Raw genomic sequence first — 22,958 nt, forward strand, 5'->3', positions numbered from 1 at the left:
GTACAAGAAGTGCCAACTATTGAGGACTGGATTTACAAATTGCTGTACATGGCAGAGATGGATAAAATGACAAGAAAACTGAGAGACCTTGATCCAGGACAGTTTAACACGGATTGGGAGAAGCTGAAACAGTATTTGGTGAAAAAATGGGAGGTGGGAAGAGAACTGTGGCAGTTTGAAAATTACTGAAATATAACAAAAGAAGAGGGAAGTGACTATACCGGGGGGTGGAGAGTTAATTGAAAATTTCTAAGCAATTATTCTATTTGACTACTATACATAGTATTAAGTAATAGAGGTGTTATTATAAGATCTATAAGGATAGAAATTAATTAATTTCATCACTGGCAGATAATTGTATAATGGAGAACTTATATAATCAAAATGAATGAATGCAAGAAAGGGGGGAAAAATATATAGTAGCATACAGAATATGGGTTAAATTGATTGACTCATGCTGAATGTGTATATGGGTTAAAATGATTGACTATTTTTGGTAGATAGTTGTATAATGGAGAAATTAGATAACTAAAATAGTATGAAGATAAGATATGTAGAAGGAAGTAAAGAGTAACATATGGAGTATGGGTCAAATTGATTGACTTATATTGAATGTATGCAATGCTTATAATGTACTTAAAGTTATGTATAATGAGGGACAAATTGTTTGTACCGTATAGACGAGACTAGAATGAGTAAGATAGAGTACAGGCTACTAAAATGACTATTGAAGAATATATGCCAGGAATGTATTATTTAGTTGATAAGTTAAAAGGGAAGGGAAATAGAGATAGCATTGTGTTATAATAGATAAGCTTAGAAGAGAGTGAAAATATATGTTTAATAGATAAAATAAGTTTGAAATGAGTAGGGGGAAAATAGACAAAGGGTTGGAAAACTGTTGGAAGTCAATAAAAGGGGGGGAAAGGGAGGGGGTTAGAATTGGAATATTAGAATTTAAAGGAAATTGATTGTAATGGATATTAAATGTTTCTAATCCAATAAAAAATGTAAAAAAAAAAAAAAGAGCATGTGGAAACGGCCTTAGTCAGAAAGGGAGATTGGCAGCTGGAAACCTGTTTAGTCTCCCACTTTTACTAGTGGTAAAAATGGGGGGGGGAGTGGGCCATCCTCCCTCTACTTCCTGAGTCACTAAAGCAGGATTTAAAAAAAAATTTCGCTGTGCCAGTTGACAATGAAGCCCTCTCCTGCTTGTGTGCCATGCTAGGACTGCTTTGCTAGTAAGTTAACCTGCCATTGTGTGCACCTATTGACACTCACCTTCTTTGAGGGCATTTTTCATATACCTGAGGAGAAACTCACTGGATTACTGGGTTTTTGAATGGTGCAGTTTTTCATTAAGCAGGATAGAATTTTGTCTCCCATTCTTGAAAAGAACAGTGCCTTGACGCACATCTTCCCCAAACATTCTTCGGGGTCCATAAACACAGAATCTCATTGTTGCTTGGTCTCAGACTCGGTATGTTGTTGGTTTAGAGGGATGACTGTGTTCTGTGTGATTTTGGTGCTGTTATGCGCAAAACCAGCCGCCCCGAAGCCTTGTTTCCCAACACCCCCACCCAACACCAAAAAGAACAGTGTACCTCTATACACAATGTGCTGAAACACATGAAAACGAAAGAACAGATCAGATCCAAGCTGGCATTGGCCCAACTGGAACAAACCAATAATGGAATGGAATTATTCCGGAATCCCTGGAAGTGAAATTTTCTTGGTGCCTCCCCATGCATAATAACGTGTGTATTTGTGCTTCATCAATGATTCTGGTTACAAGAACAGGACTGTAAAAAGCACGCCCCTATTTTCAATTGCAAAATGAAGGAGACTATGCAGGTGCTATGGAGCATGAGTGACCAGTCCACTAGCACCCAAATCTCCTGTACAGATCTGGATAGTGTCCAGCTGATCTCTCTGGAATCCTCTCCCTTGGAAAAGCGACCAGGAAATCAGGAGTCCGAACTGCCTTTTGGGCAGTTGATTGGATGGAGGGATGTGTGTTTATTCCTTTGAGCGGAAGTATTTTTAAAAGTTATGGATCTTTCTCAGGGCCATGTGCATGCTAGGGTTTTGTGGTCAAGGGATTGGGATTTACAACTACTTACCCAATTTTAGGCAAGACTCAGCAGTTGAAAGCACAAAAGACTTTTGTGTACCTCTTAAGAATAAGGAGCTGTTCTATAATGAACCAGCTCATATTGATTTTAGTCTAATGTTTTGGTCTCAAGCTGTAGATTTTTCTAGCTCTACTCCCTGAGATCTGTTCACTGGAAACAACAGGGCTTGAACCTCAAACCTTCTGCATGCCAACCCAGTGGTTTCAACGGGGTTGTTATTGTGCATTGAATATAGGTGAAATGGGGCTACCAGTACCCCGGTGGGAGCAGGGATCCAACGCTCCCAGCCTCTGCACCCTGCCACCATCAACCTGGCCGGAGGGGGTGGGGGGAAGCACAGGGAATGGGCCCAGGACCTTCAGAGCGCGCTCCTGTGTGCAATGGGGCATTTCCTTATTGTGTGGTGAATGACATCATTCCTGGCGTGACAAGGAAGTGAAGGCTCCCATGCAGGGCTGATTTGACGATGGGGAAAGTTGCCCCGTGTCCCCCACGACCCCCTCTTCACCAGGCTTGGGCTTCAGGGGATCTGCCAACCTTAGTGGGAATGTAGTGTTGAAAGAAACTGGCAGCATGATTCAATTGCATGATTTCATTTATTTCTGCGCTCCCCCAACCAAAACAAAACGGAACCGCCACCCCCCAACAAAGCTTTTAAATAATATAAAAATACAGATAAAGTCTTGTGAATTCACCTCGAATATATAAATATCCATTTCATTTATTTCTTAATTGATGCCCTTGCTCTCTTTTTTGGCTTAAAAAAAAAAGCTTTCTTTCTATTAAATTAGAGCAAGTAAGAAAATAATTTTTCTGTTGTTCTTGTGGAAGCAGCGGTGTATTCACCTTGCATGAGGCAACACATAGAAAATGACACATCATTCCAGCAATGATTATTCTAAAGGAAGCATGACTCAGTGTTTCTAGCATAAAGAGACCCTGTTTCCAATTTGTTTTAAAAAAAATCAATGTAATTGCCATTCTCACGTCACCTTGGTGCAAGGAAATAATAAACCAGATAAAGAAGTCATTTACAAACCAGTCTCAGAGAAGGCTGTGTTGTACACTTGATTGGGTTAATTGATTTTACAATCTTCTTGTGCTTTTCTTTTGCATGCAAATTTGTGTTTCAAGGATTCGGTGTAGAATCTCTCCCCGCAACCGTCGCCCTGTTTCTGATCTCTGGCTCTACTGCATGGTGAAATTGCCCCATCCTTGTTCTATATCTTAGCTGCGGCTTTACAGTCCTGTCAGCCAGACGAGGCTTCCAGTCTCGAGAGCGTATTTGTGTGTGTGTGTGTGCAGCATTCCTGACATCAAAGACTGTTCCCGCTGGGATTTAGAGGCAAATTAAAAACAAAACCTAATTCTTCATTGAATAGAAGAAAACAAGAGGTAGGCAGCCACCGGAAGCAGCACTAATGTCTTTGCGGGAGGCACAAGGGCATCTGAGTCTGACTTGTAGACAATTCGGCTACCCACAGGTTGAACGGGCCGAAAGTTATCCTCCATTGGCAAGTTTTTGGTCTTGTCAAAGTAGATCTTCTGCACAAATGTTTGTACCTGCAAACCATGAGCCAATCAGAAAATTATTTTCCTCCCTTTGAAACCAGGGGGTCTGAGGGGGCGGGGGGGGGGGAGAGGAGAAGAGCCTATTGCTAATGTGTTTTTCCTCCTTAAATCCCAACTTTCATGGCTAAAGTCTTTCCCTTCTACACCCTTTCCTACCAACGATGCTTTCCCTCTGCCTGTGTCCTACCCCGGGGTTATGCAATGCCACCTTTGTCTCATAGTCTTTTAACTTTAACTTTAACTTTAATTGAATTTTTATACCACCCATCTCCCGAAGGACTCAGGGCGGTGTACAGCCAAAATAAAACATACAAATATAAAACAGTAAGAATATAAAATATAAACATATTGGATAATTTAACTCAGAACAGGACAACTCAATTAAAACACATTTAGGCCAGCCCCGCTTGTTGGAATAATAGCGTCTTAAGGGCACGGTGAAAGGTGTGTAGGTCAGGGACCAAACATATCTCCGGGGGCAATTCATTCCAGAGGGCACGGGCCCCGACAGAGAAGGCTCTCCCCCTGGGGGTCACCAGCCGACATTGTTTGACCGACGGCACCCTGAGGAGGCCCTCTCTGTGGGAGCGTACCGGCCTGTGGGAGGCTATCGGTAGCAGCAGGCGGTCTCGCAAATACCTAGGCCCTAAGCCATGGAACGCTCTGAAGATGGTAACCAGCACCTTGAAGCGCACCCGGAAGACCACCGGAAGCCAGTGTAGCTCGCGCAGGAGAGGTGTTACATGGGCGCGCCATGTCGCTCCCATAATCGCCCGCGTGGCCGCATTCTGAACTAATTGTAGCCTCCGGGTGGTCCTCAAGGGGAGCCCCATGTAGAGAGCATTACAGTAGTCCAGACGGGAGGAAACGAGGGCATGGGTGACTGTGCGCAAGGCGTCCCGATCCAGAAAGGGACGCAACTGGTGAACCAGGCGAGCCTGATAAAAAGCCCCCCTGGCCACGGCCGACACATGATCTTCTAATGACAGCCGCGCATCCAGGAGGACACCCAAGTTGCGAGCCCTCTCTGTGGGGGCCAAAATCTCGCCCCAATAGTCAGCGATGGAACCAGCTGGCTATAACGGGGCGCCGGAAACCACAGCCACTCAGTCTTGGAAGGGTTGAGTCTGAGCCTGCTTCTCCCCATCCAGATCCGCACGGCCTCCAGGCACCGGGACATCACGTTAAGGGCATCATTGGGGTGATCCAGGGTAGAGATGTACAAGTTCTACTATGGTTTCCCGCAAGGAAACCTCCGTTTAGAGTGAACTGGGTAGCAGCAAACTGTGCAGAAGCGCACCCCCAGGTTATGGACTGTCTGCAGGTGGAGCTACTGATTTCCTTGACATTCACTGATCTGAAGGAAGAGCATCCTTGAGGGCAAGGAGTTTTGAAAGAGGGGAGAAGCAGAAGGCCAGCCCTGCCCCATGCAACCGTGCCCCTTGTGGTTTGACTCACCTGTTCTGAGCTAAGTTGAATGGGCTCCTGAAATAAGGTCCAGACGACACCCTCGTTGCAGTTAGGTGTGGTCAGAGATCCAGTGTAGCGATAGTAATTTTTGAGAGCCTCCTCTTCAGGGATGAGAGAAAACAGGGGCAAAGGTGCCATCTCTGTCTTATTTCCTAGGAAGAATTATTTGAGGGATTTAATCTTGTCACGTGTCTTTCTGAACATCGGTTTGGCAACAATCTTCAACAACCTACCGAAGCAGCAAAGGTAAGGAACCATATCTACAGACACTACACTCTTTAACACGAGATAGGGTTGCCAGGCCACAGCAGGCAACTCCGGGAGATTTTTGGAGGCAGGGATGGCGTGCTGATATCACTTCCATTGAGGACCAGAAGTAATACCAAGATATCAGGTGAGGGACACTCTAGGACTAAGTAGTTGAAAGGCTGACAGCCAGTTTTAGGGCCAAAGGAAAGGTTCTTTGAATCGGTGATTGATTTTTTTAATGGGACATCCAAGTGTCCACCACTCAGGCAACAAAAGGCTTTGCCAGGAGGTCAGTTCTACCACCTGATCAGACCAAAATTCCATCTAGTCCAGCTTCTTCTTACCCTCTGTGGCTTGCTAACCACTATTGCCCCCTCCCCAGCAACCAGTGTACAAAAGTACACTGCTGGAAGGCCTCATTTAGACAGTTACACCCCCCCCCCATACCCTTCTCTTAAGGCAGGAGCTGCTGTCCTGACCTTTCCTTATGCCCAGCTTCTGGTTTGCCAGTCCCCATAATTCCTTCCCTCCTTGTCAACTCTCAGATTTCCCATCTGGTTTCTCTTTTTTGCAGAGGATCGTCACAGTAACTTCAGCTCCTTACCGTGGGAGGGAATATCTGCTAACTTTGAAATGAAAGTATCATAATTCTTGTTCTTCTCACCAATCTGCAGAAGAAAAAAAAATCAGCTGAAACACTGGCCGTTTTCACACTGCTTACCAGCCACGGAAGATCGTGCCAAGCTCCTGGAACGACAGCGTCTTCCTGGCGCGATTTTGCTGTCGTTCCGGGAGCTTGGCACGACGTTCCGTGGCCAGTAAGCAGTGTGAAAACAGCTCTTCTTCCCCTCACCCATATAAAGCTGAGCTAAATGTGATGGGCACTATTGGATTCCCACCTCGTAGCTTTTTGATCCTCGTAAAAGCCCAGTCCATACTTAATAAACCTCCGATCCAAGCGGCCTACAAGGGCTCTATGAACTTGGCATTTATGATTTATCCTGCTTTTGCTGATCAGGAACAAGTCTCATCAACCACCAACAGAAAGCTGAACTATTAGATTATTTTTAATATCAGTTTACACAACATACACACCTACTTACAATATTCATAACAGCAAATGAAGGGGGGAAGATAACAATAATTAATTACTATAAATTCATCTGAAAAACTAAGTACAAATTTAATCACATACAGAATACAATTTACTTCTTAGTTTATTCCAGTACTGAATGAATGGTTGCCAGTTTTTGGTATCTGGTGTCAGGGCTTGTCACTGTTGCCGCTGGGCGGGGTGCTGGCTGGGCCAGTCCTGACATCAGAGGGGCGCCAGGGATGCTGCAGGACCCTGCTCTGTGGAAGGAGGGGCAGCATACATCACCCAGACTCCCTCTCAGTCCACTCGCTGGCCTGCTCACCCTGGCCTGCTTACCCCCTGCGTCCTCCATCATCTCCCCCTCCCAGAACTCTCCTCCAAGCCTCCACTCTCGCACTGCTCTGCTCTCACTCCACACAAGCACTCCTTGCTCTCACCCACCACCCCAGAGCTCTTCCTAGCCATCTTATATAGGGTTTCTTTTCCCCGCCCTGCCCTCCTTCCAGGCTTCTTCCCTCTCCTGACTTGGCCCAGCTGTGCCTCCCCTCAGGTGTTTCCCTCCTACCACTAATCCCTTCCTGGCTTCCTTGCCTTGCTGGCAGGGTGGGGTTGAATGCGAGCCATCCCCAGCTGAGGTCTCCTTGGCCTTGCTCATGAGGAATTGCCCTGGCCAGCTTCTGGGCTGCCTGCTCATTGATGCTGGGCGGGGCTACCCATCTCCTCCCCCAGAATGCCTGTGGCAGCTCCACCTGGAGGGGCTTGGCTCCTTGCAACTCCTGAGCCAGGCTGCTGTCCTCTAGACGGGGTGTGGCTTTGGGCTGTAGTGGCTGCTTCTCCTCCTTGGCTGGTAAGGGCTCTGTTTGGGCTGCTGCTGGGTCCCTATTCCTCCTGCCTGGACCCTTTTTCTCTGGCCTGCTTAGCCCCCTCTCTTCCCCCTGGAGGGTGGGACTGGCTGTTCTCCCTCTGCTCCCTCCAGCCCTCTGAGGCTTTGGCCTTTCGCCCTTCCCCCTGGAGTGGGCAGGTTCTGGACCTGGTTGCTGGCTGGGGTGGCAGGGCCGCTGCCCACCCGGTTGCCTCCCACTGCTCCCTCCTGGCAAGTCTGGGGGCTGGGACTCAGACCCCGGACACCTGGTTCTTGATGATAGCTTTTCTTCCATAAATCTTTGGTAAAGGGTTGGGGACTATGTACTGTCTGTTGCTGTAAGTATAATCCTATTGAGTGGTTTCTGCATTGTTTAATATGTCAAGTTTAGAATTGCTTAAGCTCTGCATTGGATTTCTGTTTGTTTTTTAATCTCTGTAAATTTGCATTTGTATACTCTGTCACATTTGTTTATTAAATGTCCTTAGAGTTGATTGTATTGACTTACATTGTGTAATTCGTCTTGAGTCTCAGTGAGAAAGGCAGACTACGTGGTGGTAAAGAGGGCCCTCAAGTCATAGTTGACTTATGGTGACCCCTGGTGGAGTTTTCATGGCAAGAGACTAACAGAGGTGGTTTGCCTTTGCCTGCCTGGTCTTCCTTGGAGGTGTCCCATCCAATTACTAACCAAGGCCGACCCTGCTTAGCTTCTGAGATCTGATGAGATCACTGCATAATTTGCCTTGAGTTTTAGTGAGAAAGGTGTACTATAAATAATGCAAATAAATAAATAAAGTCTTAAACTTACCCATAAGCATCATAAACCATCCTTTATGATTGATGCTGTAAAGCTAAATGCCAGGTTTTTTGGGCAAGCTTATTTCTAATATTGTGCCAATAACAATAACGTCTATAAAATAACCCATCGAAAGGTATAGATTACATTTTTTACCTCGCCCTTCCTCTAAAGAAATCTGTTATTCTCCCTCCCCTCCTCCATTTTTGCCTCACAACCCTGTGAAGTAGGTTGCTCTGAGGGGCAGAGTGACTGGACCCAGGTCACCCACTGAGCTTCGTGGCTCATGGAGTGGGAATTTGAAGCTGGGCCGAGTCTCACCACTACATCACACTGTCTCGATCCTGCCTTGCCACATAAAGGACACTTGAATGTATTACAAAGGGGCATTTTAGGAGGGCACCCCGATATCAACTTCTGCAGTGATGATAACTGTGCAGCCCAGGATATCTACGAGGCTGAGCGATGCCTGAGGCTGCTAGACTTCCAGAGCTCAGGTCAGTTCCTAACAGTTTGATTCATTTCTAATCCTTGTTTTAAAAGAGGCAAATTTCCTTCCTTACCGCTATAAAGAATCCCAACACTGCCAGGCCTTTCTTTTGGGCGGCTTCTGATAAATCATATTCATCCTTTATGTGGACTATGTGAAGCTGTAAGAGAAGGAAAAAGGGCACGGGGGAGAAAAAAGATTATGTCCCCAGTTTCTTTTTTGTTGCTGTTGTTGTAGGCTTGGCAGGACGTTTGGAAGTACAGCAGGCATCCTCGACAATTTCCATGAAGCCAAATTTGGTGTGAAAGTCCTAGGAACAGGTGGAATTGGAGATAATTTGCACCTGGCGGGGGTGGGGGGGACCGTTTTTACCAGCTACTTGCAAGTGTCTGAGCATAACCAAAGTGCTGCTAGAATTACGTGAGAAGGTCAGCTGGTTGAGGAGGCTGCCCATTGTATCTCTGCATGGATAGAGGGCATACCCAGATCCCTGACTCAAACTGACACAGGGGTGGGCTTCTCAGCAAGCAAGTAGGGCCGATTCCAGATGGCCAGAAATTGCGGTTTTTCTGCGGAAATAATCGCTTACCGGCCACACGTTCACTTTCGTCTCCATCCGCTTTGTCTCGCAGCGTGCCGTGCCATCCCGCTTCCGGATGTTCGCACGGCCAACTGAGGTACCCGGGATTGGTTGTTTCCTCCCCGTCACAGTTGACGTCGGGGGCCTTCATTGGTTCGCATTTCGGTTTTTTTAAAAAAAATTTTTTACGAGTTTTGCGCAAATGCGCAAATGCGCAAATGTGCAGGTATGCGAATACGCAGCGTCAACTTTTGTGCATTTGTGCATTTGTGCATTTGTGCGCATTTGCGCAGTTTGATGTGCGCAAATGTGCAACTGCGCAAATGGCACTCGGTTTAAAAAAAAAAATTAAGGGAATATTGTTGCCGGCCAGCCGGCAAAGGAAGGAGGGAAAGGGGAGGGCCTCTCCACGGCAACGAAGCGTCCAGAAGTGTGCAAACCCGCAATACGGCGTTCACACCGTCCGCTTCTGGAGCGCAACACAGCGCCATGAACCGGAGGTAAGCAGGGACGGGACATTACGGGTTTTTACGAGTGAGGTCGCTGGAAAAGCGAAAGCACTCGCTTTATTTGTGCCCGTCTGGAATCGGCCTAGGTCTTATTTTTTAAAGTATTTAAAAGTAAACTTTGTTGGGAGTGGTGGCACTCCAGTTTGGGAAATACAAGCTTAGTTTGGATCACACTACTCATTTAGACTGGGTTAATTAAGGGCTTGTCCCTCCCTAGGGCCATATTAACCCATGGCTTGGCCCCTAGGCTTTCAGGTATTTCAGGTGCCATGTCTGTAGCCCCTACACCCATGTCATAGGTCTGTAGCCACTACACCCATGTCGTAAGTCCCAGGGGTACTAAATGCTAATACTGTGTTACTGTCTGATATTGCAACTGCTATGTACATCATTGTTTGATTTCATAGACTTGTATGCATCAATTTCGTTTTCTCCCTCTCACGGCCTGAGAACGCAGCTGGGGGAGTTGTGGTTAATCTGTCTCTTTGAAGCTCAGTAGAATGACCTTGCAGTGTCTGTAATGTCTGAAATGTTACAGTTCTCTATATCATGGCTGTCATCACACGGGCCCTTATTTCGTCAGTTTTGCACTAGAAATAGTTTCTTCTGTTATCATTATTAGAACGGATTCCCCCATCTTTTGATGACTGCTTGCGCTTCCAGTCAGTCACATTAAAAGGGGAAAGCGAAATTCGACGGTCAGTCAAAGTGCCTCTAGAAATGGGGCCCTAAAAATCCTGCCCCTTTTTAAAAACTTTTTTCACATATTTACGCTATATCACTCTTCTGTTATACCAATGTTGTGCTGGGCCAACCCAAAAGCCAACTGTGATAGGTAGCAGAGGTTTCCTGCCCATGGCAGAATAGTGCTATAGCGCTATAAGGCTGACGTTTTTTTTAAAAAAATTACTTTGAGGCTTAATTGCGGGTTGTGCTGGGGCTTGTGGGAGTGTAGGGCAGGAGAATCAGTGTTAGGTGAGACAGATGAAAGCGTTCATAGTCGATCCAGGGCATTCACATGGAAGAGGATAAAGACGACATAAAGAGTCACAAAACGTGAATTGGGGAGAATGGCGAAATCGCAAGAGAACCGGAATAAGGTGAGCATTCAGCAGGAGATGGCGCTAGTTTGGCGCTAAATTTATGGCCGTGTGACGATGGCCCTTGTCTAACTAATGTATAAACTCCAGAAAAGTTTCCCAGACTTCTTCCCGCTCAGACTTGTGGTTTAGAAGGGAGGGGAATGTTTGAGTATTTAGACCTGTACTTTCATCAAGCCTTTATTCCTTTCAAAGAAGCTGTACTGCTTGGATGCTTCTTTGGCTCTAAGTAATTTTATGGACCTGTGCATAGGGACAGATCTGATTTCTGAATAAAAGTCATTTAACCCTGGACCTGTGTCCTGCTGAAATGGTCCAGGGATCCGTCTGCCATATCTTATTATCCATAAATCTGACATCGGGCCCCCTCCAGCACTTCAAACTTTCACCCCACTACAGCTGACAGCCTGACCCTAGTACAGTAGGTACTAGACTGCAGTACATAACCCTGCATCCATTCTGAGGGTCTCCTGAAGAATTCTATTCACAATTTTTAAAAATATTTTTATTGCGTGAGTAGAACTCTGCAGGAAAGCACATTTTGGGGGGTATAATTGTTCAATACCATAATATTTTGAATATTTTTTATTATTTATTAAAAATATATGATTTATGGATAATTAATATAAGAGAGAATTTGTTTCACTTCAGTAAGGAAGCAGTTAATTATCTTATTAGGTAAAGGTGCAAGCCGCATCATTACTGACCCATGCGGGGGACGTCGCATCACGATGTGTTCTTGGCAGACTTTTTGTTACGGGGTGGTTTGCCATTGCCTTCCCCAGTCATCTACACTTTACCCCCAGGAAACTGGGTACTCATTTTACCAACCTCGGAAGGATGGACGGCTGAGTCAACCTTGAGCTGGCTATCTGAACCCGGCTTCCGCCAGGATCGAACTCAGGTCGCAAGCAGAGCTTGGGCTGCAGTACCTTAAAACCTAGCTATATGGCATAGGATCTGCCCACCCAAAGGACCGCCTCCTTGGGTATGAACTTTCAGGCTTCCACAGGTACCCACAGAATCTCCTTCTATTGGAACACTTCCCAAGGCTTGCTACTTTATAACAATGCCTCCAACTTTCTGGAAGTGGGAAGGGCCACTGCCCTGGCTCAGTTTCTCAGATGCAGTAAGGCTATCCTTCAGTGTGGGCCTTTGATGGGTATTAGGTAGGGTTGCCAGCTCCAAGTTGGGAAATTCCTGGAGATCTGGGGGTGAAACCTGGAGAAAGCGGGGTTTGGGGAGGGAAAGGACCTTGGCATGGCATAATTCCATAGAATCCACCCCCCAAAGTAGCCATTTTCTCCAGGTGAACTGATCTCTGTGGCCTGGAGACCAGTTGTAATTCCGGGAGATCTCCAGCCACTACCTGGAGGCTGGCAACCCTTGTATTAAGCTGGGAGGCAGACTCGATGGGGGTTGATGGATTGTGTTTCAGCTTCTGTGCAACTTTTATTATTATTTTAAAGTCTTGTTGCTAGCTTTATAAGCTGAGTCACGATTTACTGCAAGAAACGCAGGATATACATGTTTAAAGACTTTTATCTCCCAAAGAACAATACAGGGTTATTTGAGTGCTGTGGAAATACAATGTGTCCTTGCAGGAAAAGGGTCTGTTTTACCCCTCAAAACAGCATCTTGAGCATGTGTATGTGTGTGCGTAAATGCACTGATATTGTAGTCGGTGGGCAAATACAGAGCATGTAATCTTTCCAAAGACTTTGTACCTAGTTCTGTAATGTTCTGCATTTATATAATGTGTTTGAGTTTAGAAAGCATTTTGCACACATTGTGTAATCTCTACAACAACCCTTTAATGTATACCACTGTTGTCACTCCCCTGTTGTAGAGAAGGGGTCTAAACTTTTGCCTAAGGGTGTATTTATGGCAGAAATCCAGATTCCTCCAAGGGCTTCCTGAGACACTGCACACTGAACCCGTGTCTTACTACGTGGATCATCAGATATGGGCCTCGGAAGCAAATCTTACAGGCCTTGGGACTCCCAGCTTGTCTAAGTAGAAGGCAGGCCCTATAAATATGTTAAATAACTCAATGAGTGTTCCACTTAACCCTGCTAAAGGTGTGGTAAGTTGCCTTTCGCCACCTGGCTGTGCGGCAGGGTGATCATGCCCGGCTCATGTCTATGGCTGCCCAGAATGAGGAAAACCCTTGCTTACAAGGTGACGCTGGAGGGGGAGCTACATGGAGCCCAAAGCACTGAGAGTTCTGTGCTCTCATTGTGGATTCCTGGTCCCCTTACCTCCATGGCGTATCGCTCCCCATTGATACTGTGTTCTGATCCGGGGTCCATCTCCTTGCTCACGTTGTTCCACCGGCCCCAGTGGAAGTGAAATTGAACGGCCTTGTACAGGCCTGGGAGATCCCCAGAGCTTATCTTTGCAGAGCCATCCAGATCCACTTGGACTGACAGAGGCAAAAAAAGAGAGTAATGGCATTCAGCAGGGTTCTCTTGGAGGGCCAGGGGGCATGCGAAGCTTGCGGGCTGCCACGGCTCCCCCCTTACCACCACAGGGTGCACTTATGGTTATTCACATAGACGGCTGGAGAAGTGGATCAGAGAAGACTCTTTCTGCCAGTGCATCTCTGCGCATAGAACGGACCTATGGCATCCAACCCCTAGTTTTGCTCTTTGCTGAGGTTGTAAAAAGTCTCTTCCTTGCTGGACCCAGAACTTCTGGGCTCACCACCTTGACCTGATAGGCTGGCTCTGAAGCTGACCTGTACTGCAGAAGGAAAGAAATGCTTCTCACCTGAATGGCCGGTGTTGGTTACGTTCCAGTTACTTTGCTGGCGGATATGGTAGTTTGTGTACTCAAACGGCTTGAGGTTCCAGTTGTTTTCCACTTTGCTAGTTACAATGTTGATGGGGGACTGATTCGTCCCTCCACATTCTTCGTTTATCTCAACCCAGTTGCGGGGCGCTGTTCAAGAGCAGAAAACATTTCAGCAAAGGCAAAAACGCCAAAGTTTTGGGAGGCTTGATGTCACCTGGAAGTGACATCAGGCCTCTTTAGGAAATGCTGAAAACTCTATGGTTTTATCATAGAGATTCCAGCAGTTCCTAGAGTTGTCATTTCTGCATTTCCTCCAGAAGTGCCATCATGCTATCTCTAATTCCACCACCACCCCATTCTCCCACTGGTTGCCAAACTGTGCCTGGCAGCCCTATGACAGGTTGACAACTCTGGATTGAGGACATTTCTGGATATTTGGGGCAGGTGTGTGTGTTGTGCCTAGAGAGGGCAAATCTTGGAAGGGAGCTCAGCAGGGGGTATGATGTGTTCTGAAGTGGTAATTTCCTCCAGGAGAACTGATTTCTGTTGGCCGGAGATAAGTTGCAATTCCAGAAGAGCTCTAGGTGCTAGTTTAGACTTGGTGGTAACCCTAAGAAGAAAGAAGGTGGCAAGATGACAACCCTAAGAAGAGAGAAGGGGTGGGCAAGCTTCAAGCCACAGCTGCCACCACTCACAGAGGGGTCAAGCTATGATTGCTCTTGCTGCATAGGGGCAAGCCTTTAGGAACCGTAGCCTCTGCAGCTGCTCAACAATGCCAGCCAAGGCTGAGCATCTTCCCAGGAAGAATCTAATTTAAATTAGATACTCAGATTTTGGGTTAAGCTACGCTTGTAATATTTACTGCTGCAAACTTTAGACACATCAGTAAAGAGTCCAGTAGCACCTTTAAGACTAACCAACTTTATTGTAGCATAAGCTTTCGAGAACCACAGCTCTTTTCATCAGATGCAATCTGACAACGAGAGCTGTGGTTCTCGAAAGCTTATCCTACAATAAAGTTGGTTAGTCTTAAAGGTGCTACAGGACTCTCCTATTTTGCAACTACAGACTAGCATGGCTAACTCCTCTGGATCTTTAGACACAATGTAAACAAGAGACAGGAACGTGTAGCAAAAGGAATGCAATTGTACAACTTTTACTATGGTATCAAAATGGGTGTTGATTTAGTTTATTTTTCTTAAGAGAGCCAGCATAGTGTGGTGATCAGTGTGTCAGGCAAGGATCTGGGAGACCAGGTTCAAATCCCTTCTCTGGAAGCTTGCTAGATGACCTTGGTCCAATCACGCACACTCAGTCTAACCTACCTCGTGGGGTTGTTGTGAGAATAAAATGGAGGCACGGAGAATGATATGAAATGCTTTGGGTCCCCCCACTGGAAAGAATTGTGGGGTATAAATAAAGTAAATTAATGCATTTCTGTTCCCTGGTTGTGTGTGTCACGCAGAACTGCTTCCTTTTGCACAGGCACTCTTCACACAGTTTGGTTCCTACCATAATTGATAAAAAATTAAAATGTCTAGATCAAGATGGGTAGCCATGTTAGTCTGTCTGTAGCAGTAGAAAAGAGCAAGAGTCTAGTAGCACCTAGAAGACTAACAAAATTTGTGATAGGGTATGAGCTTTCGAGAGCCACAGCTCACTTCTTCAGGTTCCTTGGTATCTGAAGAAGTGAGCTGTGGCTCTCAAAATCTCATACCCTACCATAAATTACAATGTCTATGGTAGTGGATATATATGTATGAACAGTCTCAGTTGCCTCCAGGAGGTTAGATTCCTTGGCCCCAATCCAAGGCACTACAAATAGCCATGGGGAGGTTTAAAAAAACAGAACTCTTTCAAATTACCTTTACATCCTGGATTCTGACACTCCTGTGATTGGTAGCACCAGTCTGTGGGAGAAAGGAACAATATCTTAGGGAACTGCATGAACTACCGGGCGAATTCCCATGTGCCTGTCAGTCACTCATGGAGCATAGGTTCCAGTGGTGACCTGCAAGTGGGAATGAATCATCAGGCGGCCCTCTTAAAACAAAGGTCTTGTCAGTGGAAAATATTCACTATCAAGTGCCAACTGAGCGAGAGACAGGAGAGACCCAAGTGATGTTCGCAGAACCTGAAAGCAGTGGTTTCCAACCTTTCTTCTTTTCCATATTGGCTCACCTGCCGAGCAACCGTTTTATATTTGCCATGAATCTCTCTGTGCGTTACAGAGGTTTTGGAGTAATATTCGTGTGTAATAACGAATAATAAACTGTGAACACACAGTTCACAATATGGTTCTGATCAAGCCATTCGGATCTCATTGTAGAATGCATCCCACCAACACATACAACGCTCTCGTATAAACATAGGAAATGCAGCTGCCTTATACAAAGACAGCCGGTCGGTCAGTCAATCAGGCACAGTATTGTTTCCACTGCCTGGTTGTAGCTCTCCGGAATCACAGATAGAGGAAGGTCTTTCCCAGTACCTTAACTGCTATTGCCATTTTACCCAAAGTCTCAAGGAAATGAATGTAATAGGGCAACTTTAGAAACATATTAATTCACTATACAAATAAATTCACATGGCAAACCACCCCATAAGAAGTCTGCCAAGAAAATGTTGTGATGCGACGTCCCCCCATGGGTCAGTAATGACTTGGTGCTTGCACAGGGGACTACCTTTACCTTTATGGTTTGAGATCATAAGCTTTTGACCCAATTTACAACATTTTCATTAAATCAATAACAACTTCCTTTGGTTACCTTAAGCACCGAGACATGTGCGCTACCATGGTAACGAAAGGGGGACATTCCCCACAAGATCATTTAAATATGATAAGGGGGCAAAGACCTTGGAAACATTCATTCAGAGAAATCTTGGGTGGGCAGAGCGGTGGAGGAGAAATGGATGGAGTCTGGAACGTTGTTACTTAGGCTGAGGGATAATCCGCCACTGATTATTTTAATTTTAACCAGAACGGTTCCTATCCTAAAAAGAAGCTCTTGTGCTTTAAACGAAACACAGCAAATAAAAAAGATGGATTTTGGAGGAGGGCAGGCATTCTTCAGTGGAACGAATCAGTTCTCCAGGTTCAGTGATGCCCCGTTCCGTCAGACCTCCCAACCAAGGCAAAAAATCTTTTCAAAGGTGCTCTGTCTTTTAAAGGTCATCGGAGATCATCTGAGCAGCTTAAGAACACTTCCTAGTCAGCAGAATTTTGATCGCACTCAATAATTCAGTGAAATTTCCCCCTCTGGGGTGTTTAGTTCCTGCTACTTCAGCAGTGGGTTAGAGGTTGTTTGAAATTTTTGGGGGGGAGGAAGTGAGATTCTGTTTAAACCACATGTAATTCAAGGAGGTTGGTGCCAAGCGTTTGTGTGCTGGAGGCGGTGGGCCTCAGGGGATCAGTTTCCTGAGTGTTTTGAGTGAGCGATTCTCAAGAGGGGCTGCAATTCTCTTCTAGTTCTTTCTACATCTCCCGTCCTAGCTGCTAGATTTTCCTCCGAAAAGGGGATAACTTGACTTACAAATGCAGGACACTGCCTGAGTGGCTTGAGACTGCTCCCCTATGTTAAAAATTCCCTGCAAATAGAAAACCAGCTTGGCAAGCCAAGGGATATGTGTGCAGAACCTTTGTCCTTGCTGAGTTAGCTTTCTGGTTGCAGACTAGTACCAACACCCCATCTTTTTCAAAGCTGTAATTTGCTATGTGGAGTCTTCAGTGGTACGTCCTAAATACTAGAACACAAGGCATCCAATTAAGTTGATGGGGAGTAGATTCAGGGTGGACAAAACGAAGTAATTCTTAATATGTTAGTTGATTAAAATGTGGAATTCGCTGCAAGAAGATGCAAGAAGATGTGAAGGCCAAAGGCACAGGTAAAAGGGGATTAGACAGATTCATGAAGGATAGGTCTATCATTGGCTACAACCCATCGTGATTAAAGGGAACCTCTACAGGCAGTAAACCTCTGGGTGGAAATACATGTTACAAAGAGGGAAGCTCGAGTGAGCCTCATTTCACATGTCCCCCCTCCAACTTCCCATGTACTCGCTCGCACAGTCACACTTCAATTTGCTCCAGGTGAGTACATTCATGTGTTCGACATCAGTTCCTCCTCAACTTCTAAAAGTATCCCAGGCTGGTTACAATATTCTCACACTTTAAAGAAATTGGCAAGTCAGAGGAGCCTCAAGTACTTGCTCTACGGTGTCCATCCCGGAGAGTTCTTGCTGTGAAAACAGAGCTAAGACTCAGTGAAGCCATTTGTACTCACTTGCAAATGCAATCACACAAAGGGAGCTCCTCTGTAAGCGGCATTCACATGTGCCGAGCAAGAGACAGCCTGCACGTCAATTGAGGACCACACATAAAATCCTGCACTTGCGTATCCCCAGGTAAATTCACAGCTCTCTGAATAGCAGCGCTAGCAGGCAAAACCACGGGAAGGCCTCAGCTTCTATGCCCTGTTCTTGGCCCTCCAGATAACTGGTTGGCCACTGTGTGAGACAAGATGCTGGATTAGATAGACCCCTGGTCAGATCCAGCAGGGTCTTCTGATGTTCTTGGTGGTGGAGAGTGCCCTCAAGTCATAGCTGACTTATGGTGATCCCTGGTGGGGTTTTCATGGCAAGAGACTGCCAGAGGTGGCTTGCCATTGCCTGCCTCTGCAGCCCTGGTATTCCTTGGAGGTCTCCTATCCAATTACTAACCAAGGCCGATCCTGCTTAGGTTCTGAGATCTGATGAGATCAGGCTCACCTGGGCTATCCAAGCTCTTCACACATGTACATGAAACCGACTTATACTGAGACAGGGCGTTGGTCCATCAAGGTCAGTGCTGTCTACGCAGATGGGCAGTGGCTCTGCATTGTCTCAGGCATGGGTCTTTCACGTCACCTGCCCTTGATCCTTTGAGCTGAAGATGTTGGGGATTGAACTTTAGAACCTGAGACCTTCTGTATGCCGAGCAGATGTTCTCCCACTGAGCCAAGGCTCCTCCCCTTCCGCTGCAGCTGTCTCGAGGGCTGACATGGTGAGGCATCTGCTGTGGCCAGCAGATTCTTTGCTGATTCTTTGCATGGCTGACCCACTTCTACCAGGAATGGAATTTTAAAAGAGGAGAAACGCACACAGGCATGCACTCCCTCCAGGAGTATGTGTGAATGTGCACATGGAGAAGATGGACATGTGCTTGTGGGGGCTACTGGAGGATGCTTGCTCAGGGCCCTCGGCTGTGAAGCTGATGTCATCTTCAGCATCTGACAGTGAAATCTGAAGCAAAGTTCCTCCAGTCTAAGCCCATTCTGGGCTTAGATCTCCCACACAAACACCGGGTTTGTCTGAGGCAAACCCTTCTCAGTTCCCACCTGCAATATGGCATCACTAAGCACACCTCCCTTGAAGGGCGCTCACAATATTCCTGTAATAATGTACAGGTAGAGTGCTGCATTAAATGCTGAAAATGCTGTGCATTTTCTCCCATAAGCAACATCCTAACATAAGCTTAATTTGAGCAGCCTGGAAATCGATTGAGCAGGGGCGATATATACTTGAAGCGAATGGAAACGGCACTGAAGTCTGTTAGCAGAATAGCTTAGTAAGCCAGGTCCCTTTATTCTCCCAGTGCTTCCTTTTTGCCACTCCCATCATTTGTTTGTTTGTTTATATCATATTTGTATTCTGCCCTCCCTCCAAGCGGACTCAGGGCAGATAACAACCTTAAAATCATTTTAAAACGTTCCATATTTGTGTGCATGCAAAGCATACGTATGCCCCAGGCCTAGAGTTGCCAGGCCCCCTTGATCTTCCAGTGGGAGATTGGGGCCTGGCTCTTACCTGAGGGGTGTGTGTGTGTGTGCACGCGTTCCTGCAAGCGCGATGAAGTCACTTAGTGATGTCACCACGCAGCCCGTTTGGGTGCGGATCGGGCCCGTTGTGGGCCCCTGTGGAGCGCAGGAGCGTTCCTGCGCTCTACAGGGGCCCACAACGGGCCCAATCCATGCCCAAACGGGCCCAATCTACACCCATTTTGGCACGGATCGGGTCCCTTTTGGCGCGGATTGGGCCTGTTTAAGGCCCCTGTGGAGCATGGGAGCGTTCCTGCGCTCTGCAGGGGCCCACAACGGGCCCGATCCGCACCAAAATGGGCCCGATCCATGCCCGTTTTGGCGTGGATCGGGCCTGTTTTGACGTGGATTGGGTCCGTTGTGGGCCTCTGCGGAGCGCAGGAATGCTCCCGCGCTCCACAGGGGCCCCGATCCAGGCCAAAACAGGCCTGATCCTGGCGGCTGCTGTGCATAGGGGTGCGCAGCACCGCAGGGGGGGCGTGCATTGAAGTTGCGCCCCCCCTCTGGCCACGTAAGTGGGGCCGGGGGTGGGAGGGTGGGGGCAGGGGATCCCCCGCCCCCACCGAGGTCTGGCAGCCCTACCCAGGCCTCCACGATGATGTCACTTCCAGGAAGTGATGTGATCACACAGGCATGGGGGGCCTGCTGCAAAGCACAGGAGCACTCCCAGGGCAGTGATATAATGTCAGTCCCAGGAAGTGACATCGGTGTGCCTCCTCTATTGATGCTACCGCCATTGGTATGCTGCTCCCATGGGAGGCCCTTTCCTGTGCCTCCTCCCCACCAGCCAGGTAAGTGGTGGTGGGGAGTGGAGGCTGGAAGCGATGTGCATCCATGCTGTTGAGATAATAAACTTACACAATGCCTGCTTTACTTTAATAAGGAAAATAACAGCCCTTTTATTTTAGGAACTCCACTTAGGAGGATAGAAAAGAAAAGAGATAGGGACTAGTCTATCTATCTAAGCTAGGACGCCGGTCAATGCAGGAAGCATGACTTGCCTCCAGGGTTGCAAGATGAGGAAGAGATGCTAGCAAGTGGGGGAGAAGGAAGAAGGTAGGAAGTCCCTGAGAGTAGCAATCTACATATCATAGCGCCGTAGGAAGGTGGGATGAACAGGCCCTGATCTCTCTACCCGTCTCTTTTGCATGTCCCCCTTTTCAACCTGAGACAAGAGACCACAGAAAGTCCTTCACTTCTCACAAATTCAAGGCAGGGTCCAACATCCACTGAGGGCCAGAGACCAGCAGAAGGCCCACCCCCACCTAGAGATTGTTCCCACCTGGAATGAGAAATATGCCTAGAGGCTTGTAATTTGCAGGGGATTGGGGAACAAGCTTATATTTCCTGCTGGGAGAAGAAGTGGCATGTGACTCTTTCGTGCAGGTGAGAATTTCCCATCGCCTCCCATCAGGAAATGGGAGATTGCCCCAGAGGCAGCTGCGGTATCCCAGCCTCCCTTTTCCTGGTGGGAGAGCCTCCTGGAAGGACTGCAGAGCACCTGTGGCATGACAGAGCTGAGTTCCACCATCTGCTCTGGGTGGACCCATTCAAGGTATTTTGTCTCCTGTAAGGAGCAACTTTCAAAAGACTTCACTGCAGGTAGTAAAAGAACTTTACTGAAAGCTGCTAGGTTCATGAGCTTGCTCCATTGTTGCCAGGAATCAGGGCTGGATCTACGGTTGCCGGCACCCAGGGCAACCGAAGACTGTCCACTCGTGGACTGGTCTTGCCCCCCATACCCCAGAGGCCCCTGAGATGTCACTAGGGCCACTCGGGCATTCTTCCTTTACCTGGTGGGAGCGGGTAAGTCAAGCATCTCTGCGTGGGAGTGTGCCCTCTACTGGACACACCATGTCACTTCCTGTGGCCAGCTCTACAGACCATTGTAGGCTTGGAAGTTCCAGGTTGGGAAATTGCTAGAGATTTGGGGAAAGGAAGGAGGGAGTCCAGCGGGGGTGTGATGACAGAGCCCACACGCAGAGGCTGCCATTCACTCCAGGGGGCTTGATCTCTGCAGTCTGGAGATTCTAGGAGAAACCCATGTCCCAAATGGAGGTTGGCAACCCTAGACCAACGGTCTGATTCGGTTATATCAAATATACTGAAATCGGCACACCAGAGCATCTCCTCACAACCCCCCAAGACATAACTTTAATAAGGAAGCAGAATCAACCAGCAGAAAACCCAAGGCCTATAGATAAATGGAGCCCAAGAACTTTGCAGAGAGGCATATGTGATTCTGCTTATCCGCTTGCCCCAAATCCAGAGTGCACGCTCCTCTGTTCTTGTGCTGTTCAAAATGAACTGAACACACACACACAAACGCACTGATTACAGACAGGAGTGGAGAAAGCGATGCTTATCAAGACACGTCCAACCATTGGAGGCATCCTGGGGTCACAGAGCTGGAAGAGCAAACAAAGGAAGGGGGAATCCCACGTGTGAATCTGCCCATTTTCCATTCTCATCCACAGTGAGCGTTCGTCTCCCACAAGCCCTTCTGCTTTTCCCATTTTTTGTCTGTTCTCGGCCGTCCGTGTATAGGACAATGCGAGGAAACGACATTGCCTCCCTCCGAGGAAACGACATTGCCTCCCTCCAGGTGTGTGTGTCTGCCAAATTGCTCAGCGTGAATCTGTTAACAATGAAAAGTCAAGTGGAGTCTTAAGAGGTGCGGAGCCTAGTTGTGCAAGCAGGCAGGGGTGGTTGGGTGGGAGCCTCCCAGCGATCCAGGCTGTGTCCTTGGAGGTTTTTGGCAGGGAAAGGAGAGGAAGAAGCAGCAAGCCAGCTGTTAAACTGGACTCCTTAAATTCCCAAAAGAAGCTTAAGAAACTTGCTTGAAGCCATAGGGACACAGGATGTGGCCTTAAGGTGAAACCTGGTGCAACCTGCTTTGACCTGCAGTGGCTATCCAAGGACTTAGGCAGAGCAGATTCCTCCCAGAGCATGACATCTGAACTCCTTCGAACGGGGTATTGAACTCGTACCTTCTGCATCCACGGTCTCTGAGGCATGGTGCCATCTGAAGTGCAAGAGAATGTGAAGTAGAAAGAAAGAGATTGTTTCCCCATCTAGCCTAGATCACATCATCAGTTGCTCTCCCAAGTCTCAGGGAGAGAACGGCCGAGCCCAACTGGAGACACTGGAGATTGAACCTGCTTCCCCTATGGATTAGTGGTGGAACAGCCTAATATGAACATGGAAGGCTACGTTGCTCTGACTCAGGCATTGGTCTGTCAAACTCATCTTCATGGACTGTCAGTTGCAGTTCTCTAGGATCTCAGGCAGAGAAAGGTCTCGCCTATTTCCTGCTCGCTGAGATCTTATTTTATTTATTGATTTATTTCGCATTTCTATTCCGCCCTCCCGATGAGTGGGCTCAGGGTGGATCACCACAACCCATTAAAATACAATAAAATTCCATTTCCATAAAACATTTAAAAAC

At 47.1% G+C, this 22,958-nt stretch overlaps 1 protein-coding gene across 1 annotated transcript in view; it reads right to left on the bottom strand.

Annotated features, from left to right (window-relative positions):
* Nucleotides 1-2,712: 2,712 nt before the first annotated feature.
* The window catches only part of CA4 (carbonic anhydrase 4), a 53,046-nt gene continuing 32,800 nt past the window's right edge, over nucleotides 2,713-22,958 (bottom strand). Inside the window, exons 2-8 of the mRNA XM_055001546.1 lie at nucleotides 15,521-15,565; nucleotides 13,632-13,802; nucleotides 13,121-13,284; nucleotides 8,744-8,830; nucleotides 6,031-6,094; nucleotides 5,166-5,329; nucleotides 2,713-3,698 (exon numbers count right to left, since the gene is read on the bottom strand). Coding sequence (XP_054857521.1) covers nucleotides 3,507-3,698; nucleotides 5,166-5,329; nucleotides 6,031-6,094; nucleotides 8,744-8,830; nucleotides 13,121-13,284; nucleotides 13,632-13,802; nucleotides 15,521-15,565 — 887 coding nt within the window. The 3' untranslated portion in view covers nucleotides 2,713-3,506. The remainder of the gene's footprint in view (nucleotides 3,699-5,165; nucleotides 5,330-6,030; nucleotides 6,095-8,743; nucleotides 8,831-13,120; nucleotides 13,285-13,631; nucleotides 13,803-15,520; nucleotides 15,566-22,958) is intronic.

Source organism: Eublepharis macularius, chromosome 17, assembly GCF_028583425.1.
Source record: "Eublepharis macularius isolate TG4126 chromosome 17, MPM_Emac_v1.0, whole genome shotgun sequence".
Taxonomy (NCBI): domain Eukaryota; kingdom Metazoa; phylum Chordata; class Lepidosauria; order Squamata; family Eublepharidae; genus Eublepharis; species Eublepharis macularius.